This window comes from Plecotus auritus, assembly GCF_963455305.1.
Source record: "Plecotus auritus genome assembly, chromosome: 2".
Lineage (NCBI taxonomy): Eukaryota > Metazoa > Chordata > Mammalia > Chiroptera > Vespertilionidae > Plecotus > Plecotus auritus.
Window position 1 is genome coordinate 184,225,902 of NC_137771.1, and position 17,888 is coordinate 184,243,789.

At 40.7% G+C, this 17,888-nt stretch overlaps 2 protein-coding genes across 3 annotated transcripts in view; one reads left to right on the forward strand and one right to left on the reverse strand.

The window, feature by feature from the left end:
• The window catches only part of MAP3K13 (mitogen-activated protein kinase kinase kinase 13), a 165,797-nt gene extending 151,683 nt beyond the window's left edge, over positions 1-14,114 (reverse strand). The window contains exons 1-2 of one of the 2 annotated variants that reach the window (XM_080655362.1): positions 13,629-14,114; positions 11,702-11,828 (exon numbers count right to left, since the gene is read on the reverse strand). The gene's annotated coding sequence lies outside the window, so the exon portion shown is untranslated. The remainder of the gene's footprint in view (positions 1-11,701; positions 11,829-13,628) is intronic. The other variant, XM_080655363.1, reaches the window with a different exon arrangement.
• Positions 14,115-16,650: 2,536 nt separating this feature from the next.
• EHHADH (enoyl-CoA hydratase and 3-hydroxyacyl CoA dehydrogenase) overlaps positions 16,651-17,888 on the forward strand; it is a 46,345-nt gene continuing 45,107 nt past the window's right edge. Inside the window, exon 1 of the mRNA XM_080655424.1 lies at positions 16,651-16,845. Within this exon, the coding sequence (XP_080511550.1) occupies positions 16,772-16,845 (74 nt within the window). The 5' untranslated portion in view covers positions 16,651-16,771. The remainder of the gene's footprint in view (positions 16,846-17,888) is intronic.

Genomic DNA, 17,888 nt, shown 5'->3' on the forward strand with positions numbered 1-17,888 from the left:
GTCCCACAACTCAGGTTATAGGTCTCATTGTTGCAAATATACATCTCTATAAGTACAAGTTAAATTCATTCATTTAATAAATAAGTTCTAAGTGCCTACCATGTGTCAGGCACTACTCTGGGTATTGGGGGAAACACTGGTAAATAGTGTCAGAGATAAGTACCATGGAGAAAAATAAAGCAGGGAAGAGGAATAGGGATGGCATGGGGTGGTGGAGAGGCTACAATTTGAAATAAAAATTTACTGGGGTGGTAAGTCATGACTTGAAGCATCTGAAGATGAAGGAGGAAGCCACATTCCAGGCAAGAACATTCCAGGTTCAGGCAATATCAAGTACAAAGTCCCTGAGGCAGAAGAAAACTTTCCATTTCTGAGCATCAGCTAGGAGACAAGAGTGGCTGGAGCTGTTAGGAGATGATAAGAGAGAGAAGGGGAGAGCAAAGGCAGATCAGGTAAGACCTTTATAAGGACTTCAGGTTGTAACTGGAGTGAAATGAGAAGCAATTAGAAGATTCTGAACAGAAATTAAATAACCTAGAAGAATTTGTAGTATGTGAAACATCTAAATGACTAGTGGTAGCCGTGGAAACAATTAGTCCACAAATATCGACTGAATTCATACTATTTACTAGGATTTCCCTAAGCAGTGGGCATATCGTGGTAAATAAAACAGGCATCAGTCCTTGTCCTTATAAAGCTTTAATTCTGTAGGTAAGAACATTAACAAATGGCCTGGCTGTTGTGGCTCAGTAGCTGAGCATTAACCCATGAACCAAGAGGTCACTGGTTTGATTCCCAGTCAGGGCACATGCCAGGGTCTCCATCCTTGGTGGGGGCATGCCAATTGATGATGTTTCTCTCTCATCAATGTTTTCATCTTTCTATCCCTCTCCCTTTCATCACTAAAAACATATATTTTTTAATTTTTTTTTAAAAGAATATTAACAAACTATTAAGCAAATATTACAACCATGCCAGGTGTGAGATGAACTGGGTGACTTATGAAAGAATAACGAGGAAGAACAGTATACTCTCCAGGGGTGGGCAAACTTTTTGACTCGAGGGCCACAATGGGTTCTTAAACTGGACCGGAGGGCAGGAACAAAAGCATGGATGGAGTGTTTGTGTGAACTAATATAAATTCAAAGTAAAGGAGCGGAGGGGAAAGCAATAGAACCGGATAGAACAGCCGGATCCGGCCCGCAGGCCGTAGTTTGCGCAAGGCTGCTCTAGTCTGAGCTGTGGGGAAAGGCCTTTGAAGACAAAAAAATATTTAAGGTGAGATTGGTAACACGAGGAGTGAATTAAGTGAAGAAAAAAACAAATGGCACCTTTAAGGAATTGGAAGGCTATTGTGGTTGGAGTTAAGTAGGCAAAGAAGAATGAATGGAGATTTTAGGTTGAATTCAAACAGGAGACCAAAAAGATTAGAGTTGTGTGCTCTAAAGATGACTCTAAAAACAATGAGATTGGAAGCGAGAAGAGTGAATTCAGAAAACCAGTTAAGAGCTATTGCAGAAGTGTATATATGATGGTGATAGCATAAGTGTAGTGAGAACAGAGAGATGGATAGTTTGAAAGAAATTCAGGAGGTAGAAAAGATAATTTGATGATGAATTAGATTTATGAGGGTGGAAGAAGGTCCAAGAGGCTGAGGCTATCTAACTAGTGTTATTAACCTTTTTTTGTGGGTAAATCCTACCTTTTCCATGGAGAAATGATAAATTTCAATGTGATTCTTTTGGGAGGGAGAGCCAACAAAATGCTGGTCATAGATAATAATGAACCTTTATGCCACTGTTGTCAATTGTTATACACAAAAGATACACAATCTATGCAATTTGTTCTGTTTCTACCAATGCATGAAGTTTGGCTATGACTGTTCAGAAAAATAAAGAACTTGGATTCTACATTTTAAATCTTCTGGTAAATATTCATGTCTCCAGGATTATATATATTTATATAATTTGTAAAGAGAAAAATATCAGTATTTTCTGCTATAATATTCCATCCAAACTTAAATAAATATTCCCAGGGCACCAAATGTAATTTTTCAGTTCACTAAAGAATTAGTTCTTCACCAGGAATTAGAATTAACAACGCTTGGAAGAAAAAGCCATTCCCTATTGTTGTTCATAGGTACTACAAAAGTCACCTGTTGCTAACCAAGCTATTACCAAAAAGGTGAATATCTGTTTTTAGAGAAACAGTTGAATAAGTTAGTCAGTGACTTATTTATTTTAAATCATTAAAGACACATTTAGTTATTCAGAGAGAAAAAAATGGCATTTTCTCTTCTAGAGAGGCTCTTAGTCATAGGAATTATATTCTCTGTAGCCTATCTTCCAGGGAATCCTCAAACAATGCTAAGCTAAGTGGGAGTGTTTTGTTTGCCATTAGGCCAGAAAAATAAAAGTAACAAAATCCTATGTAATAAAACCCTAATATGTAAATCGACCAAACAGCCGACTGACCGGAGGAATGACCAGTTGCCATGATGCGTACTGACCACCAGGGGGCAGATGCTCAATGCAGGAGCTGCTCCTGCATTGAGCATCTGCCCCCTGAGAGGGAGGCGATCAGCGGTGGTGATCAGGGGATGGGGCTGGCTTGGGGGCAGCACCAGGCTGCCAGCCAAGGCAGTGCCAGCGGGGCCCCCTGATCGCCCCGCCCACCAGTCGCCCCACAGATGGTCCTGATCGCTGGGTAGGCCTAGGGACCTTACCCTATATATTGGGAACAGTCTCATAGATTTAAAAATTAAAACCTGCCAAGGCTACTCTAACACTGAAAAAAAACAGGATGATGCAGCGATGACATGCATGGACTCTGGCTTGCACATTTTGTGGTCAGCCTTTATTCTGACACTTATATCTGTGTGACAAAGCCAATTACTTAACTTCTCTCTGCTTCAGTTTTTCCACCCATAAGATGGGGAAAATGGTACTACTGCCTCAGAAGGATCATATTATGTACTAGTTTTTATAATCAGGGCAAAAAAATGTAGCTGCCCATACAACAACAAGATGTCTTTCATCTGCATGAAAACTATGGTCACTGGTGCATGCAGTGTCCCAGATTGTGAGAGGGATGTCCGACTGCCAGCTTAGGCCCGATATCCCCAGAGGGGTCCCGGATTGCGAGAGGATGCAGGCTGGGCTGAGGGATCCCCTACCGGGCAAGAATTGTGTGCACTGGGCCTCTAGTATTTAAAGAAAAAACATCTTATACTCTGACCAGTAGGTTAGCTTGCTGTTGGGGTCCAGCCAATCGGGCCTGAGCGAGATGGGCCAGACATGCCCTGGAGCCCTCCCACGGTCCCTCCCCGCCAGCCAACCTCCCGCATCCCTCCCCGGCCCTGACTGTGCACTGGTGGGGTCCCTCAGCCTGGCCTGTGCCCTCTTGCAATCCAGGACCCCTCAGGGGATGTTGGAGAGCCAGTTTCAGCCTGATCCCGCAGGCCAGGCAGAAGGACCCCACTGATGCACAAATTTGTGCACTGGGCCTCTAGTTTCATATAATGTTTCTACTAGTGTGAGGTTGAACCAATATTAAATGTTATTAACAGTCTGGGTGTCAGAGTAAATGGTATTAGAATCCTATCTAATAAAAGAGTAACATGCAAATTGACCATCACTCCAACACACAAGATGGCTGCCCCCATGTGGTCAAAGATGGCTGCCCCCATGTGGACACAAGATGGCCACCACAAGGTCAGCAGGGGAGGGCAGTTGAGAGGGACCAGGCCTGCAAGGGAGGGCAGTTGGGAGGGACCAGGCCTGCAGGGGAGGGCAGTTGGGGGTGATCAAGCCTGCAGGGGAGGGCAGTTGGGGGGGACCAGGCCTGCAGGGGAGGGCAGTTGGGGGTGACCAGGCAGGCAGGGGAGGGCAGTTAGGGGGGGCCAGGCCGGCAGGGGAGGGCAGTTAGGGGTGACCAGGCTGGCAGGGGAGCAGTTAGGCATCAATCAGGCTGGCAGGGGAGTGGTTAGGGGGTGATCAGGCTGGCAGGCAGAAGCGGTTAGGGGCAATCAGGAAGGCAGGCAGGTGAGCAGTTGGGAGCCAGCAGTCCCAGTAGGATTGGGCCTAAACGGGCAGTCGGACATCCCTTGAGGGGTCCCAGATTGGAGAGGGTGCAGGCTGGGCTGAGGGACACACCCCCGTGCACAAATTTCAAGCACTGGGCCTCTAGTGTTATATAAAATACCCAGAAGACCTATAGGCTTTCTCTGTACTCTAAGTTTTTTAAAAAATATCCCATTAATTACACCAAGTCAATCTGATATTAACTGTTAATTCTTTTGTTACAAGCAGTATAAAGTGAAAAGAAACAGCCCCCTAGGAATCCAAATGTGTAGAAAGGCATTAGTACTAAAATGATGCTCCTAGAAAAGCAATTGCAACTCAGGAAAAATGCATTTTATTTAACGACCAAGTACACAAATACAAACGCACACATTCACACACATATACAACTAAAACACTATTAAACACTACTGATTATTACCAGGTGAGATGCATTATGAAATTTTCTGCTTTATGTTCATTCATATTTTTTAAAAATGTGGGTCACCCAGCCAGCGTAGCTCAGTGGTTGATTGAACCAAGAGGTCATGGTTTGATTCCTGGTCAGGACACATGCCCTGATTTTGGGTTCAACTCCTGGTAGGAGGCAAGAGGCAGCCAATCAATGATTCTCTCTCATCATTGATGTTCTATCTCTCTCTCCCCTTCCCTTCCTCTCTGAAATAAAAATATTAAACAAAACACGTAAATAAAATGCTTAAATAAAAAATATTTTTAATGTGGGTCACAACTTAGTAACCAATGTTGCAAATCACAAATATGTTACAAGACATAACAGCCCTAGAACATTATCAATGCTAACTTATAATTTTAGGGCTATTTATAGTCTTCCTCTTTCTTAGAATTAGCCCCTAAGAGAACTCTATGTACTCAGAGAAAACAAAAATTAACACAGCCTTGTTACCGCGTATCCAGCCTGGACATAGGGCCTTCAGTGTGCTTAAATCACCTACCTTTCCAGGTCCAAAAGCTGAGGGGATGACTTGCAACTATGTCTATATTGCACATTTTATCTAACAGTCCTTTCTATGCACACTACTTCAGTTAATCCTCACAACAACCTGTGAGGTAGGCAGGGAAAATACTATCAGATTTACGTTTCAGATGAACTTAAGGCTCAGAGCACTTAAGTGATTTTCCCAGTTATCAAATATTTGGGAAGAGGCAGAGAGAATAAGAACCATCAACTTTTAGGCTGAAGCTCTTTTCTCTAAACTACATAGCCTCAGAGAGTATAATCTGACCTCAAATATTTCTACCACTTTATCCTCCTTTTCTTATTGTTAACTCAAGTTTTTATAGGCCACAACAAAAGATGTGATTCTAAACTGATCCTGCCAAGTTTATATTTCTCTAGCAATGAAAATTTATGGCCACAGGATATACAGTATATTCTTCTGGAAAGTACTGTTTTCTTGGCTCTAGTCTAAAGGAACATAGGCAATATGAAAGATCCTAAGATGAAGGAAGTTGGAGAGATCAGAAAAAGGGGTATACAATGAAATTGTATTAATGGATTTTAGTCCCTTTAAGCTTTTAATTTTGTGACAGAGTTTAATGGAGAGCTTTAATGCAGATGAAACTTGAGACTTTTGAAGAGGATCTAAGTCTTGATGAAGTTATTCAAATTCAAATCTTGAGTGCATAATGATGGTAGGCCTCAGGGTCTTCAAAAACTTGTACTTGATGCTTTAAAACAAAACAAAACACACACACACAAATTCTACTAGCAAGTCTAATAAAAATTGCTTAAAGGATTCTGAAAAGCTATAATGCTTTGACCAGAATTAATAACAACACTAGATAACATGCTGAAAGAACTAAGAAAAAAACAAAAAGAAAAAAATTTTTAAAGAATATAGTGTACAGAATAGCTTAACACGTTCATTGACTTATCTATTAGATTAATATTCTTCACTTTAAATTGAAACAGAATTTAAAGTTCTTACCAAACCACTTTGGGTTGTAGTAAAATAAACTGATTTAATGATTATTTCCTGAATCGATATCCATGACATCTGATTGTCTTAAAGGGCTTTTGATCTTTGAAAGCACGGCCAAAATATTTGTTGGAAAAGATGAAAGAAAATGAAATTGATTTCATGGGGTAAAGGGATTGAACTAGGAATATTATTTTAAAATATTTAAACAGGGAGGAAAAAGTAACAAAGCCTTTAAGAATGAAAAAATTCAGAACACTCTGCAGGTTCAAATGAATAACATATCATAAATCTTACTGACTACTTTTGTGGTATTTCTAACTTGCTTCTTTTTAATTTATGTGCTCCTATAAACCTGCCTTTCCTCCCAAGAAAACCTTAAGGTTTTAAAAATTAATGATAAAAACAGCAAGTAATATTTACTGAATTTATACTTTGTGCCAGGCACTGCTCTTCATACTTTATATAAATTCACTTAGTCCTTACAGCAGCCCCATGAATGAGACACTACTATTACCCTCAATTTACAGATGAAGGAATTGAAACCACAGAGAAGAATGGAGGTAGTTTATCCAGCTGAGAAAGAGTGGGGTCTTCCGGCTCCAGAACACCAAGTTACATCCAATGCTCTACAGGACTGGTTTTCATGTAAGAAAATTGACCAGGACTAAGGTTTTCTGCAAATCAGCATTGTGCCCTGTAACCATCTTTCACTGCATATATTCTGATTAGAATGTGTAGTGACTAATTTAAGTTTCCCAACAGTAGTTTCAACAATCACCTCTCAGAAGTGCCATCCTGTCACAGCAGTTTTAAAGTAAAGCATGCCACTAAAACACTGACAATAGTAGAAGAATATAGGCAACTTTACTTCTTATATCTTTTTGGTGATATATATATCCTAATATTCCCCATATATATATATATATATATATATATGCTAATTTTTATAAAGAAGACATGGATTACCTGTACAAATAAAACATTCAAGGTAGAGTAAGCTTTATGGTAATAATGAAATAATAATAGCTATTACTTATCACCTAATATAGGCAAATCTTTTACATATATTATCTTTATTCTTGAGTAAATTCCTATTTTCCAGATAAGATTGAAGCTTGGAATGAATAATAAACTTAATTTACAGAACATGTAATAGATCCTAGAAGCCAGATTCAAACCTGTCTTTACTAGTCTAGAATCCATGTTCTTTCTATTCTACAATGCAGCCCCTCCAAATGCCAAATATCTGTCTTCTGTCATTAAACACACGGAAGAGATCTTTCTAAAATTTTATAATCTTCTTAAATAGAAAATGCTGAACATAACTTATTTAAGTTCAAACTTATCATTATGAATATCCATTAATATAGAGCTATTTTCACCTAATCAAATGAGCCTGGGTTATTACAATTTTAAAATTAGTTGGTTTACTTTCTGATTATCTTCTTGCCCTTGCTTGTCAATGTGCCTGCCTCTAATAGAAGCACTTGGCACAGCAACAATTTGCTGCTTCTAATACACTGTGGAGTTAAGATGCCTATTAATTAAGCCTGTTAGAACTATGTCTAAGTAAATAAACTGAGTAAGGACCTGAAAAAAGCATATAGTTTGTGTCTTATATTTGGGGTTAATTTTTAAATTTATTTCCTGGTTATGGGTAAGTGGAGCTTGGTGGAAAAATGACCAGAAATAAGTTAGCTATGAGTATTTAAATATAGAGATAATAGATACTTGTGCTATTTTTAAAAATCACTTTATTTCACTATAAAAAAATCTTAGGTTTGAAAGCGACTTTCATATTAATCTAGTTTGATCTCCCATACATTGAGAAATCCCCTCTGCAGCATTGCTGATGTTCAAACCTTGCTTAAGCAACCCTAATGACCTGCAGTTCACTGCCTCTTGACACAATCTGCTCCACTGTTGACAAGCTCTATACCTTCTCTCAGCTAGAATTAATTTTGGCCTCAACAGAAACAAATGTACTCCCTATGGAGTTTCTCCAACTCTTCCAAAGTCTTCTATTTTCTGAACAAAATAGTCCCAGTCCCCTCAATCTAGATCATCACAGTTGCCCTTTCATTTAGTCACAAAAATGATTAAAACAATTCTCTTTTCCTTCAAGGTTTATCAAACAATGAAACCAATTTTTGGACATTCATGTTTTGTAGGTTAATAGATCTAGTTAATCCATCTTGATCATACACAATTGGAATACTAGGAAATACTTATGGACATAGCTCGAATTCTAATTGAACAGCAATAAATTTTTGAGTTCTCCCTTTTTGCCGCCCCCTCCCTCCCAAATACCACAAAACAGAATCTTAAAAGATACCCTGAACCATAACATATTGCTAGATTTAAATGTTCTCACTCTTAGGCTTTTATCTACCTTCCCATCACTTATTTCCTGTAACGATACAAAAACATACAAAATTCTTTAAGCTACTTTCACAATCATGAGCTAGCCTATGACAGGTCCAGCTCTGAGGCCTTAAAATTCTGACCTTTTTTTCCTCTTGGATTAATTGAGTATCTTCCTAGAATTTTTTGTTTTCCAGAAAAAATTTTAAATAGTTTATGTGTAAAATAATATATATACATTTTATATACACAATGTAGTATATATCTATGTGCACAGACCCACACATATGTATGCATAAACATATATATACATGTATCTTCCAAATTTCTATGTTAGCTACATGTAAGTTTTACCTTCATGTTCATCTCCTTTTTTTCTATATGTTACCTTTACCATATTCACCAAGACTCAGAAAACACAATCAACCCTTGGATTCAATTCCTTGCTATCCATTCTGTTAGCAAGAATAAGGAGGAGTCCCACTCTAGGCATTCTGCCCAATGATTTTTTCACTGTGTGACTAGTTGTGATTAAACCCAAAGATCTCAAGAAGCAAAGCACCATTTAACTGCAATGGTTGTAAGAAAAATACTCTGTCAAACTATGGTATAAAACACCTGACATATCATAACTGTTCTATTCCATGAATCATAATGCAATCCCTAGATTAGTGGCCTTCATTTTGATTTTTAACAAGTTACACAATCAGTGGTATCATATGGGTAGGTATCTTACATAGCTCATTCTCAGCAGATCTCAAATAAAATGAAGAATACTATATCTTTAAATTTCTTGTATAACTCATTTTACTCACCTATTACTATTATTCCAAAGTTCCCACAGTGAAAGTGTGGAAAGACAAAGATGGCTGGAGAAGTGAAAGTCACCAGAAATTTTTGCTGCATCCCAAAGCAAATCATCAGCCAATTTAAAGTAGTATCAGTATAGAATAAGACTATCCATATATATCTAAATTATCTTTCTGGTTTATGATTTTACTAACAGAGAGAACAAGCCATTCTTTGAAATGCCTTAGGCTATTTCTAAAAATCAAAACAAAGTGAAATAATAACTAAATATCTATTTAAAGAGTAGAGTCCCTAAATAGCAATTCGAATAAAACAAAGCCCATCCCATTCACTAATGAGAAGCTCATTGGCAAGAACCTGGCCAATGCAATACAAACCTAGCTTGCAAATGAAAGTATCATCCGCATCACCTCATGAAGTCAGCAACATGCTATAAACTATATAGCTGTATTGAATTCAGCAATACTAAGCACTTAGTTCATCACAAATCCTTAGTAATCCTAAGAGTAATAATATAATGTCAAGGCTAAAAACCTATTATATCACCAAACCTTCCATGCAGCTCTGTAAAAAAAACTTAACTCACTTATGCAACTCCATTCCTCTGACTAGCGCACGTAATTATAAGGACAAAAGTCAGTAGTAGGCTCCCTTAATTATGAAATTAGTCTAAAGCTTTGCTGTTTGTTCGTTTCTTAGTATTGTAAAAATAAAATCATGTTCATATAAAAAAATTAATCTACCAGAAAGAGTATACAGAAAAATATGAGTCTTCCTATTCTAGACCTGTAGTCTCATTCCTCAGAAATACCTGTGTCAATCATGTATCTATCTATCTATCTATCTATCTATCTATCTATCTATCTGAATAAATATAACATAATAGTGTATTATATAGATTTAGAGAAATTTTGCATGCATATATAAATGTATGCTTTTGAAAACATACTATACATACAGTTCTATATTGTTTTTCTCAGTTAACAATGTATCTCACAGAGATTTTTCCATATTTCCACCTATGGATCTGCTTCATTCTTTCTAAGAGTTGCAAAGTACTATACTGTATTAAGGCATTTATTCAATCACTAGAGGCCTAGTGCACGAAATTCGTGCACGGGGGCGGGGGGAGGGGTGTCCCTCCGCCCAGCCTGCACCCTCTCCAATCTGGGATCCCTCTCACAATCCAGGACTGCTGGCTCCCAACTGCTCACCTGCCTGCCTTCCTGATTGCCCCTAACCGCTTCTGCCTGCCAGCCTGATCACCTCCTAGCCACTCCCCTGCCAGCCTGATTGATGTCTAACTGCTCCCCTGCCAGCCTGTTTGCCCCCAACTTCCCTCCTCTGCCAGCCTGGTCACCCCTAACTGCCCTCCCCTGCAGGCTTGATCACCCCCAACTGCCCTCCCTTGCAGGCCTGGTCCCTCCCAACTGCCCTCCCCTGCTGGCCTGATTGCCCACAACTGCCCTCCCTTGCAGGCCTGGTCCCTTCCTACTGCCCTTTCCTGGTGGCCATCTTGTGTCCACATGGGGGCAGGATCTTTGACCACATGGGGGCAGCCATCTTGTATGTTGGAGTGATGGTCAATCTGCATATTACTCTTTTATTAGATAGGATACTTGGTGGGGGATATTTAGGCTACTTCTAGTTTCAATTAACTAATTAGTTTGTTTGTCTATTTAAAATAATATGATGAATATCTTTATATACAAATTTTTGTGTGCAAGTACAAATATATCCAAAAGATGAATTCCTGGAACTGCTGTCTGATTTTAGAATTTAACAATTTCTAAATAAGAAGCCAATGTATCTATAAAAAGGATAAGGAAAACCACAAGTTTAAAGCTTTGTGATTAAAAGTTGCCAAGTAAAATTAGAAGTTAAAATTTTAAAAATTAACAAACTCCTAAGCTAGGAAAGGTAGAAAAGAAAAAGAGAGAAAATTTATCCCCTGGGATAGAAAGATAAAAGGCCCGGAGAATAAATCATCTGAGAGATTTTTTTGAAAAGAAGAACAAAAAAGAAAATAGCACTAATAAGACAGGATAAGGAAAAAAAGAGATTTTGGGGCCTCTTTTCTTGCTTCAACCTCAGGCATAAAACTGGCCAGAATATTTGAGACTTAACATTATTCTAGAACCAAAGTTGGATGTAAGATTATTTAAATGACTATTTGAGGCCTCATTGCTATAGAATATCCATAGGTTGATAAGACTTACCAGACTACCAGTGTTTAAAGCTCTCAAAAAAAAAAAAAAAAAAAAAAAGGAAAGAAATAAAGAAAAAAGAAAGCAGAGTAGTAATCTAGCAATCTTCCAGGAATGATATAGAAGGAAATAGTAAGGACTGCTTCATAAACACAGAACAAACCTCTCTTTGGAAGGTCCACATTAAAACTTAATTTAAAGAGATTCAGCCGATTTTTCAATCACAATCCTACAATTTCTTATTCCAATCCAGGGCTATTCTCTCATCTAAAATAAAACACAGTCGATAACTTACCTTTCCCAAAGTGCTAGGATTTGAATGCCACAATACAAAATGACTCATGTTTTTGTCCATTAATGGTCCGTGGATTTCTTTAAATGAAGTCCATGTTAGAGTCCATGGATATCAGTGTTCTGCAAAACTGAAAACCTCAAGAATGTCAATGCACAAACCCAAGTTACCACTTGGATACCAATTTATTATGAATGCTAGTTATAATAGTTACCATTATGAATACAGACATTTTGATGTGCAAAATAAGTGGATATGACATTGAACAGCAGATTGAGGTAGCAAAATTAAACTTTATTTTTAAGTAAGACATTAATATTCCAGTAAATCTAGAGGGTCTCAAAACCTAACTTTATACCATATTTATATACATTGAAAAGTTGACACCAAAGCAAGAACATACAATGATGGCGGTGATTTGGATACCAACACTTTCCAGACATTGGGAAAACAAGTTTGAAAGGCAGGCAAACTTTTAAAATTTAAATGACTGCAATATTTATTTATGTGTCTACTTCTTGTTTTTTCCAACCTATTTTTAAGAACTTCTTAGATTTTTTTAAATCTAAAAATGCTTACTAGTTTCTTCTTTGTAAAAATAACACACAAAAGCAACAAAACAAAAACAAAGCCATAAATTCAGGTTTGCCTACTGCATTATATCCAATCTAATAATAAGATCTAGAACCTCCCAGGAGCCATTGTCACCTCCTGGGACTGCAGCTAGATAGTGATTCATGCTCAGATCCCATTACACAGCCTGACAACCAAAACCAATCTGGTTACAGTACTTGTTCTTTAGATCCATTCCCACTTTTCATCACATTTAAGACATCTAAACAAATAGTTTACAAAGGAAACAATTTCATCTTCTTTGATTTATTCTTTTGGAGGCCTCCTACAACTGTTTGGAAGAAGTTAACCTTATGTGAACCCACCAGGTGAAATCTCTGACTGGATTTTTATAAATTACTATTGTCACCTCAGTTATGAAATAATTCTCATTTACATCTCAATGAGATGTAAAAGTACCCCAATATAAAAAGAAAATATTAAGAAAAAGGAAAATGAGTTCATATTTATGAGAAGAAAGCACTTAGAACACAAATTAGAAGCTCAGTGCTATAGCTGCAGCTTATCATTTGATGGCCAGCTCCTTTCCGGAATCATTCATCTGGAAGTTCTTTCCAGAAAAGTGAAGAAACCTGAAATAAGTCAAATTAATCGCCTTCTCTTCCCATGCCAAAAATAAAATAAAATAAAATAAATATGAAGGCACATTTCTAAATTTCAATAACCACAAAACAATGTCCGGAATCTCTACCACACCGGCATCCTCATAAACCACTGGTTAACGAACCACGCTGGAGTCACTTCTACATTCAGAGGTAGGGGCACTAAAATTCGGGACAAGGTCCCCCCAACCCCACCCGCACCCCCACCCCGGTGAGGCAGTCAGCTCCGTGCGTTCATCAGTTCATATTCGACAGCATCTAAAGAATGCCCAACAGTGGCAAAGCACAGGATGCAGAGATGAAAAGGCCAAGTCTCTGCCCGCTGCTAGCAGAGCTGCACTGGGGTCAGTGCAGGCGGCAACCGAACTCTAGGTCAGCGCATCTCAGCGCCCAGGCTCCATCGCTCCATCTCTCCATCCCCGAGCGCCAAGGCTCCGGAGCCCACGACCCACAGCCGTGACCGAGTCCTGGAGACTCAGTCGGTATTTCCTCGACGACCTCGGCCCTCACGACCCCGTTCCCAAAGTTTCTCGTATCCCCATCACCCTAGGAGTTCCACGCCAAGGAGCCTGTCCCCCAGCCACTCCCTAATGTGAGATCCACTTCCCCCGGCCCGAGCGTGGGGCCCCGAGCAAACTGGGCCACCAACCCTAACCCCCAGCCTTGCCAGGGTCCAGGTTCGGCCAGCAGGTTACCTGTCGGGAATCCAAGGTTCCAGGAGGACCAGCGAAGCTCCTCCCCGCCCATCGCGACTCCCCTCACACCCGGCACCGCCTCCGGGGCGGGACTTCCTCTGTCTCACTTCCGGCCGGTGGTCCCCAGGCCGCTGTACTGCTGAGAGCCCAGCCTCTCTGTTGATGTCATTTCCCACCGGTTCCTGGGTCCCCGGGATCCCGGGGCTCTGCAGGTCTCGTTCACCGGTTCTTTCCCGCCTGCTTTCCTAATCGCCGCTGTGTAATCCAGCCCCGAGAAGTGCCCTTTTGTTTTTCAAACTTCTGTGCCAACTTCTGCAGCCTTCTCTTCAGTAGACACTTGCCTCTGCTCCTTCTGTACCTTGAACTCATCACTCCTCCAAATTCTTCTGTTCCCTTGGAGAAATCACCAGGTTGTTCTTGTGATTCATCTGATTTTTCCGAGTCTCCTGTCCGAATCTGCCTCTCAGTTGTAACGGTGTTACCTAAGCAAGTTATGTAAGCTCTGTGCCTGTTTCCTGCAGTGTGAAGCAGATAACACCACTACAGGACACAGGGTTGGTGTGTGTGTTACTTGAGACATAGCACGTGGAAAGCGAAGGCACAAGGAAAGCATTCAAGCGTTAACTATTACAAGAGCTCTCTTGTTCCCTGGTGGACCATGTAAGTGATAAGGAAGGCAGGAACCAGTGTTCCTGGTATCCTTTCCACAGCTTTTACTTAAGTGATTAATTAATGATGCTTAGCACTTTCCCCCTTAAATTGTGAGCTCCTCCGGACAAAGATGGTATTTTCTATCCTCACCCGAGGTTTTTTTTCCATTGATTTTACAGAGAGAGTGGCAGGGAGAGAGAGAAACATCCTTGTTAAGAGACACGATTGATTGCCTCCCACACGCGACTGGACCGGGCGGGATGGAACCTGCAACCCGGGTACACCCCTTGACCTGAATCCGCTCTAACCACCTGCCAGGGCCAAAGATGGTATCTTAATAGGAGCTAACTTCAGCCCTAGTTGAAATCACCTGCTTGGTTATTGTGCTAGATACTGGGGGAAAGTTGAATAAAACCCAGACCCTGTCCTCAAAAACATGAAGATATTTAATAAATTATGGACAGGAGAAAGTCAACCCAGGAAAAAACAGGAGGGAACAGCTTAGTTGAAGATTTATCCTTAGAACAAAAAAATTCAAAGAATGTTAGAACTGAAAAATTTTTTAGAGATAATAATTTAGTTAACCTCTTGATGTTACAAGTAAAGAAAATTGGATCCAGAGAAGCAAGGGATTAAAAGTCATATAATTAGTGGCAGGGTTAGGCCCAGAGGTGAAGTCTCCAAATGCTCACCACCTCTCCCATCCCCCAAATTTGTCTCAAGGTGTTAATAAGGTAAAAGCAGATCCACCTTCAAGACCTTTACTCTCAAGTAAAAAAAAAAAAAAAAAAGAGAGAGAGTAGGAAAATTCCAGTCCAGAAGAGACAAGAACAATGTAACCTAGCAGATACTACACAATTATGATGATCATTTTGTTTAAAATAATAGAAATGTAGCCACTTTAAAATGGAGCCAGAGCAGCCATCCAGAGGAATTGCCTTGACATCTTAGGCCTCAACCCTTTGGAATGTTAAAACAGGGCAAAATAACCTTTGGACGGGGCCTAAATCAACATTGTATCCCAAAGAACTATTTGCAAACATAGCAAGAAAGCAGATATTATGACTACTGGACTGAAAATTTAAAAAAATTTTTTTTTAAATTTGCATCACTATGTTAGCTTTTCTGCATCAATAGAAATGCTTTCCTTTTATGGATGTAATTTCCCTCTTTTCCTTTCCATAAATACCCTTTGCCTTTGTATTCTAATTGGAACACTATTTGGTTTTCTGCCTGAGTCAGTGATTCCCCAAAAAAGCTATTGTTTTCTATCTCAAATAAATGCTTGTTGCCTCTCACTTTGAAAAATATTTTATTTTTTGGTTAACAATTTGAACAATCTGGTCCAGACACTGTTGGGTTCATTTCTCACACAGCAGTCCCCTCTCCCCTGGCAAACTTCGTATATTTGCCCAGAAATTAAGGGTTAAATATCAGTTCCTATGAGCTCTACCTGATACAAGCAGTTCCTGAAGATAAACATAAAGACATGTGAACCGGTAAACATAAAGGCACTGTCCATGACATTGTGCAATTTTTTTTGTTTTTATTTTATTTTTTGGTCAATCCTCACCGGAGGATATTTATCCATTAATTTTTAGAGTGGAAGGGATGGAGGGCGGAGGAGAGGGGAAGAGACACATGGATTGGTTGCCTCCCACACATGTCCCAAAGGCCCAGGATAGAACCTGCAACCAGGTAAATGCCCTTGACTAGGAATCGAACTCTTGGCCCTTTGGTGCAGTGGCCCCCCTTACTCTAACCACTGAGCACACCAGCATGTTAGCATCTGCTAAACTGGCTCGGCACACTTAGATTCGGCCCATCGGAGCCCAGAATAGACTCAGGCAGTTTATTATTTACACAGACAGCAACAGAAAGATCAGCATGGGATCAGCTCCCTGTGTCCCTAGTCCCACAGGCCGATACCAAACAGGAGGGCCGGATGACAGATGACGGGAACCCCGTGGGTCGTTGTGTTGTTGAGGAGCAAGGCGGGGTCAGCACTTGCAGGAACCTGAGAGTGAGCGCCCTCTTAAACTTTAAATTTTACAGAGGGTTGCCTAAGGGGCAGAATAGGGGTAGTGGGTAGTCGCAAAGCAGAAAGTTCTGTGTTCAACTGAAACGAGGGAGACATGAGAAACGACTTGTGTCTGACTCCTCCAAGTGGGCCAGGGGATTGCAAACCTCGACTTGCTGGCAGTTTAACCCATTTTCCATCGTCCTCCCCAGTCGACTTGGTGGTAGGAGCAGGTAGCGGAGCCAACACAGAGAAAGCGGATGAGCGTTTGCAGCGCTCGGGGCTGGGGTCCGGGAAGCGGGGCAGAGCCGCGACGGAGGACGGGCGCCGGTAGGTTGGGAGCCGCCGGGCGGCGGGAGGCGGCGCCGCGCTCGCATTGGCCCAGCGGGCGCCCCTCCTGCGGGGCCGGGCGCGCGGGGAAAGAAGCTCTGACTGCGGTGGGAGGCGGCGGCGACCCTGGCACCGAGGAAACATGGCAGAGTATTCGCGGTTGCGGAGTTGCCTGGCGCTGATTCGCCTCCGAAACCCGCCGCTCAACCCAATCAGGTAACGGGCTCGGTTCGCCTCCAGACTGGGTTCGGCGAGGCTGTACTCGCCGGCCTGCGGGGCAGGCTCTGACTCTCCCCGGCTGATCTGAGAAAGACCCAAATTGAACGTGGACTTATGCCAGGGCCTTTTACATAGGTTACCTCGGTTAATCTTCGCAGAGAGCTCGGTTCACTGGGAAGGAAACCGAGGCCGAGAGGCAGACAGATGGCTACAGAGTAGGGGAGCTGGACTGGAACCCGTCATGCCAACTTCGTGCTGGACGCTCCTCCTTGCCTGCAACTTTGCCTTCGCAGGCCTGCTTTCTGTTCCAAAGGTCTCAGTGCAAAGCTGGCTGGACCTTGATCCCTCACTTCCCAATCTCCAGTCGAGGCCACCCACTAAAAGCTTTAGGAATCCGACAATGTGGCTTCACCTTATACAAAAATAAATAAAGGCCCTCGTTAATGCCAACGCAGTGAGGAAAGGAGAGTTGTCCCCTGGCCCAGAAATGCAAATTTCTCCTGATATGTTCTAAACCTCCAGACCTTAGCGCTTTAGCAGACGATCCATGTCAGCGTAAGCCTAAGTAGCATTTTCTGAAAAACCGTGCACTTGTCCCTCTTTTATTCCATCATGAGAACCTTTCTGTTAAACTTTGTAACCCAGATTTGTGCAGTGCTGTATGCATTACTTTGAAAAGTGAGATTAATGCGCTTTTATGAAAATTAGTGAAGTTATTTTATAGGTTTGATTCTTCCATATCTCTGAAAAGAGTATAGTGATCGGCCCTGGGAAAAAGACACCCTTCCACAGGGAATAGGATTAGCAGAAGTTATAATTTAAATGACTCTATAAAGTACAGAGAGAAAGACGTTTGTTTAAATTCTCATCACATGCTGCTGGAGCAAAAAAGGACTGGGATGAGGTGACCTGCTAATTTTAACTGAATTTTTATCCTGTCATCAGTTTTGATTTTATCATTAGTATTAATATTTATTCTTTTTAATATGAATTATTGCATTTAATAATACAAAAGAATTGCAGGAGTAAAACCACACAAG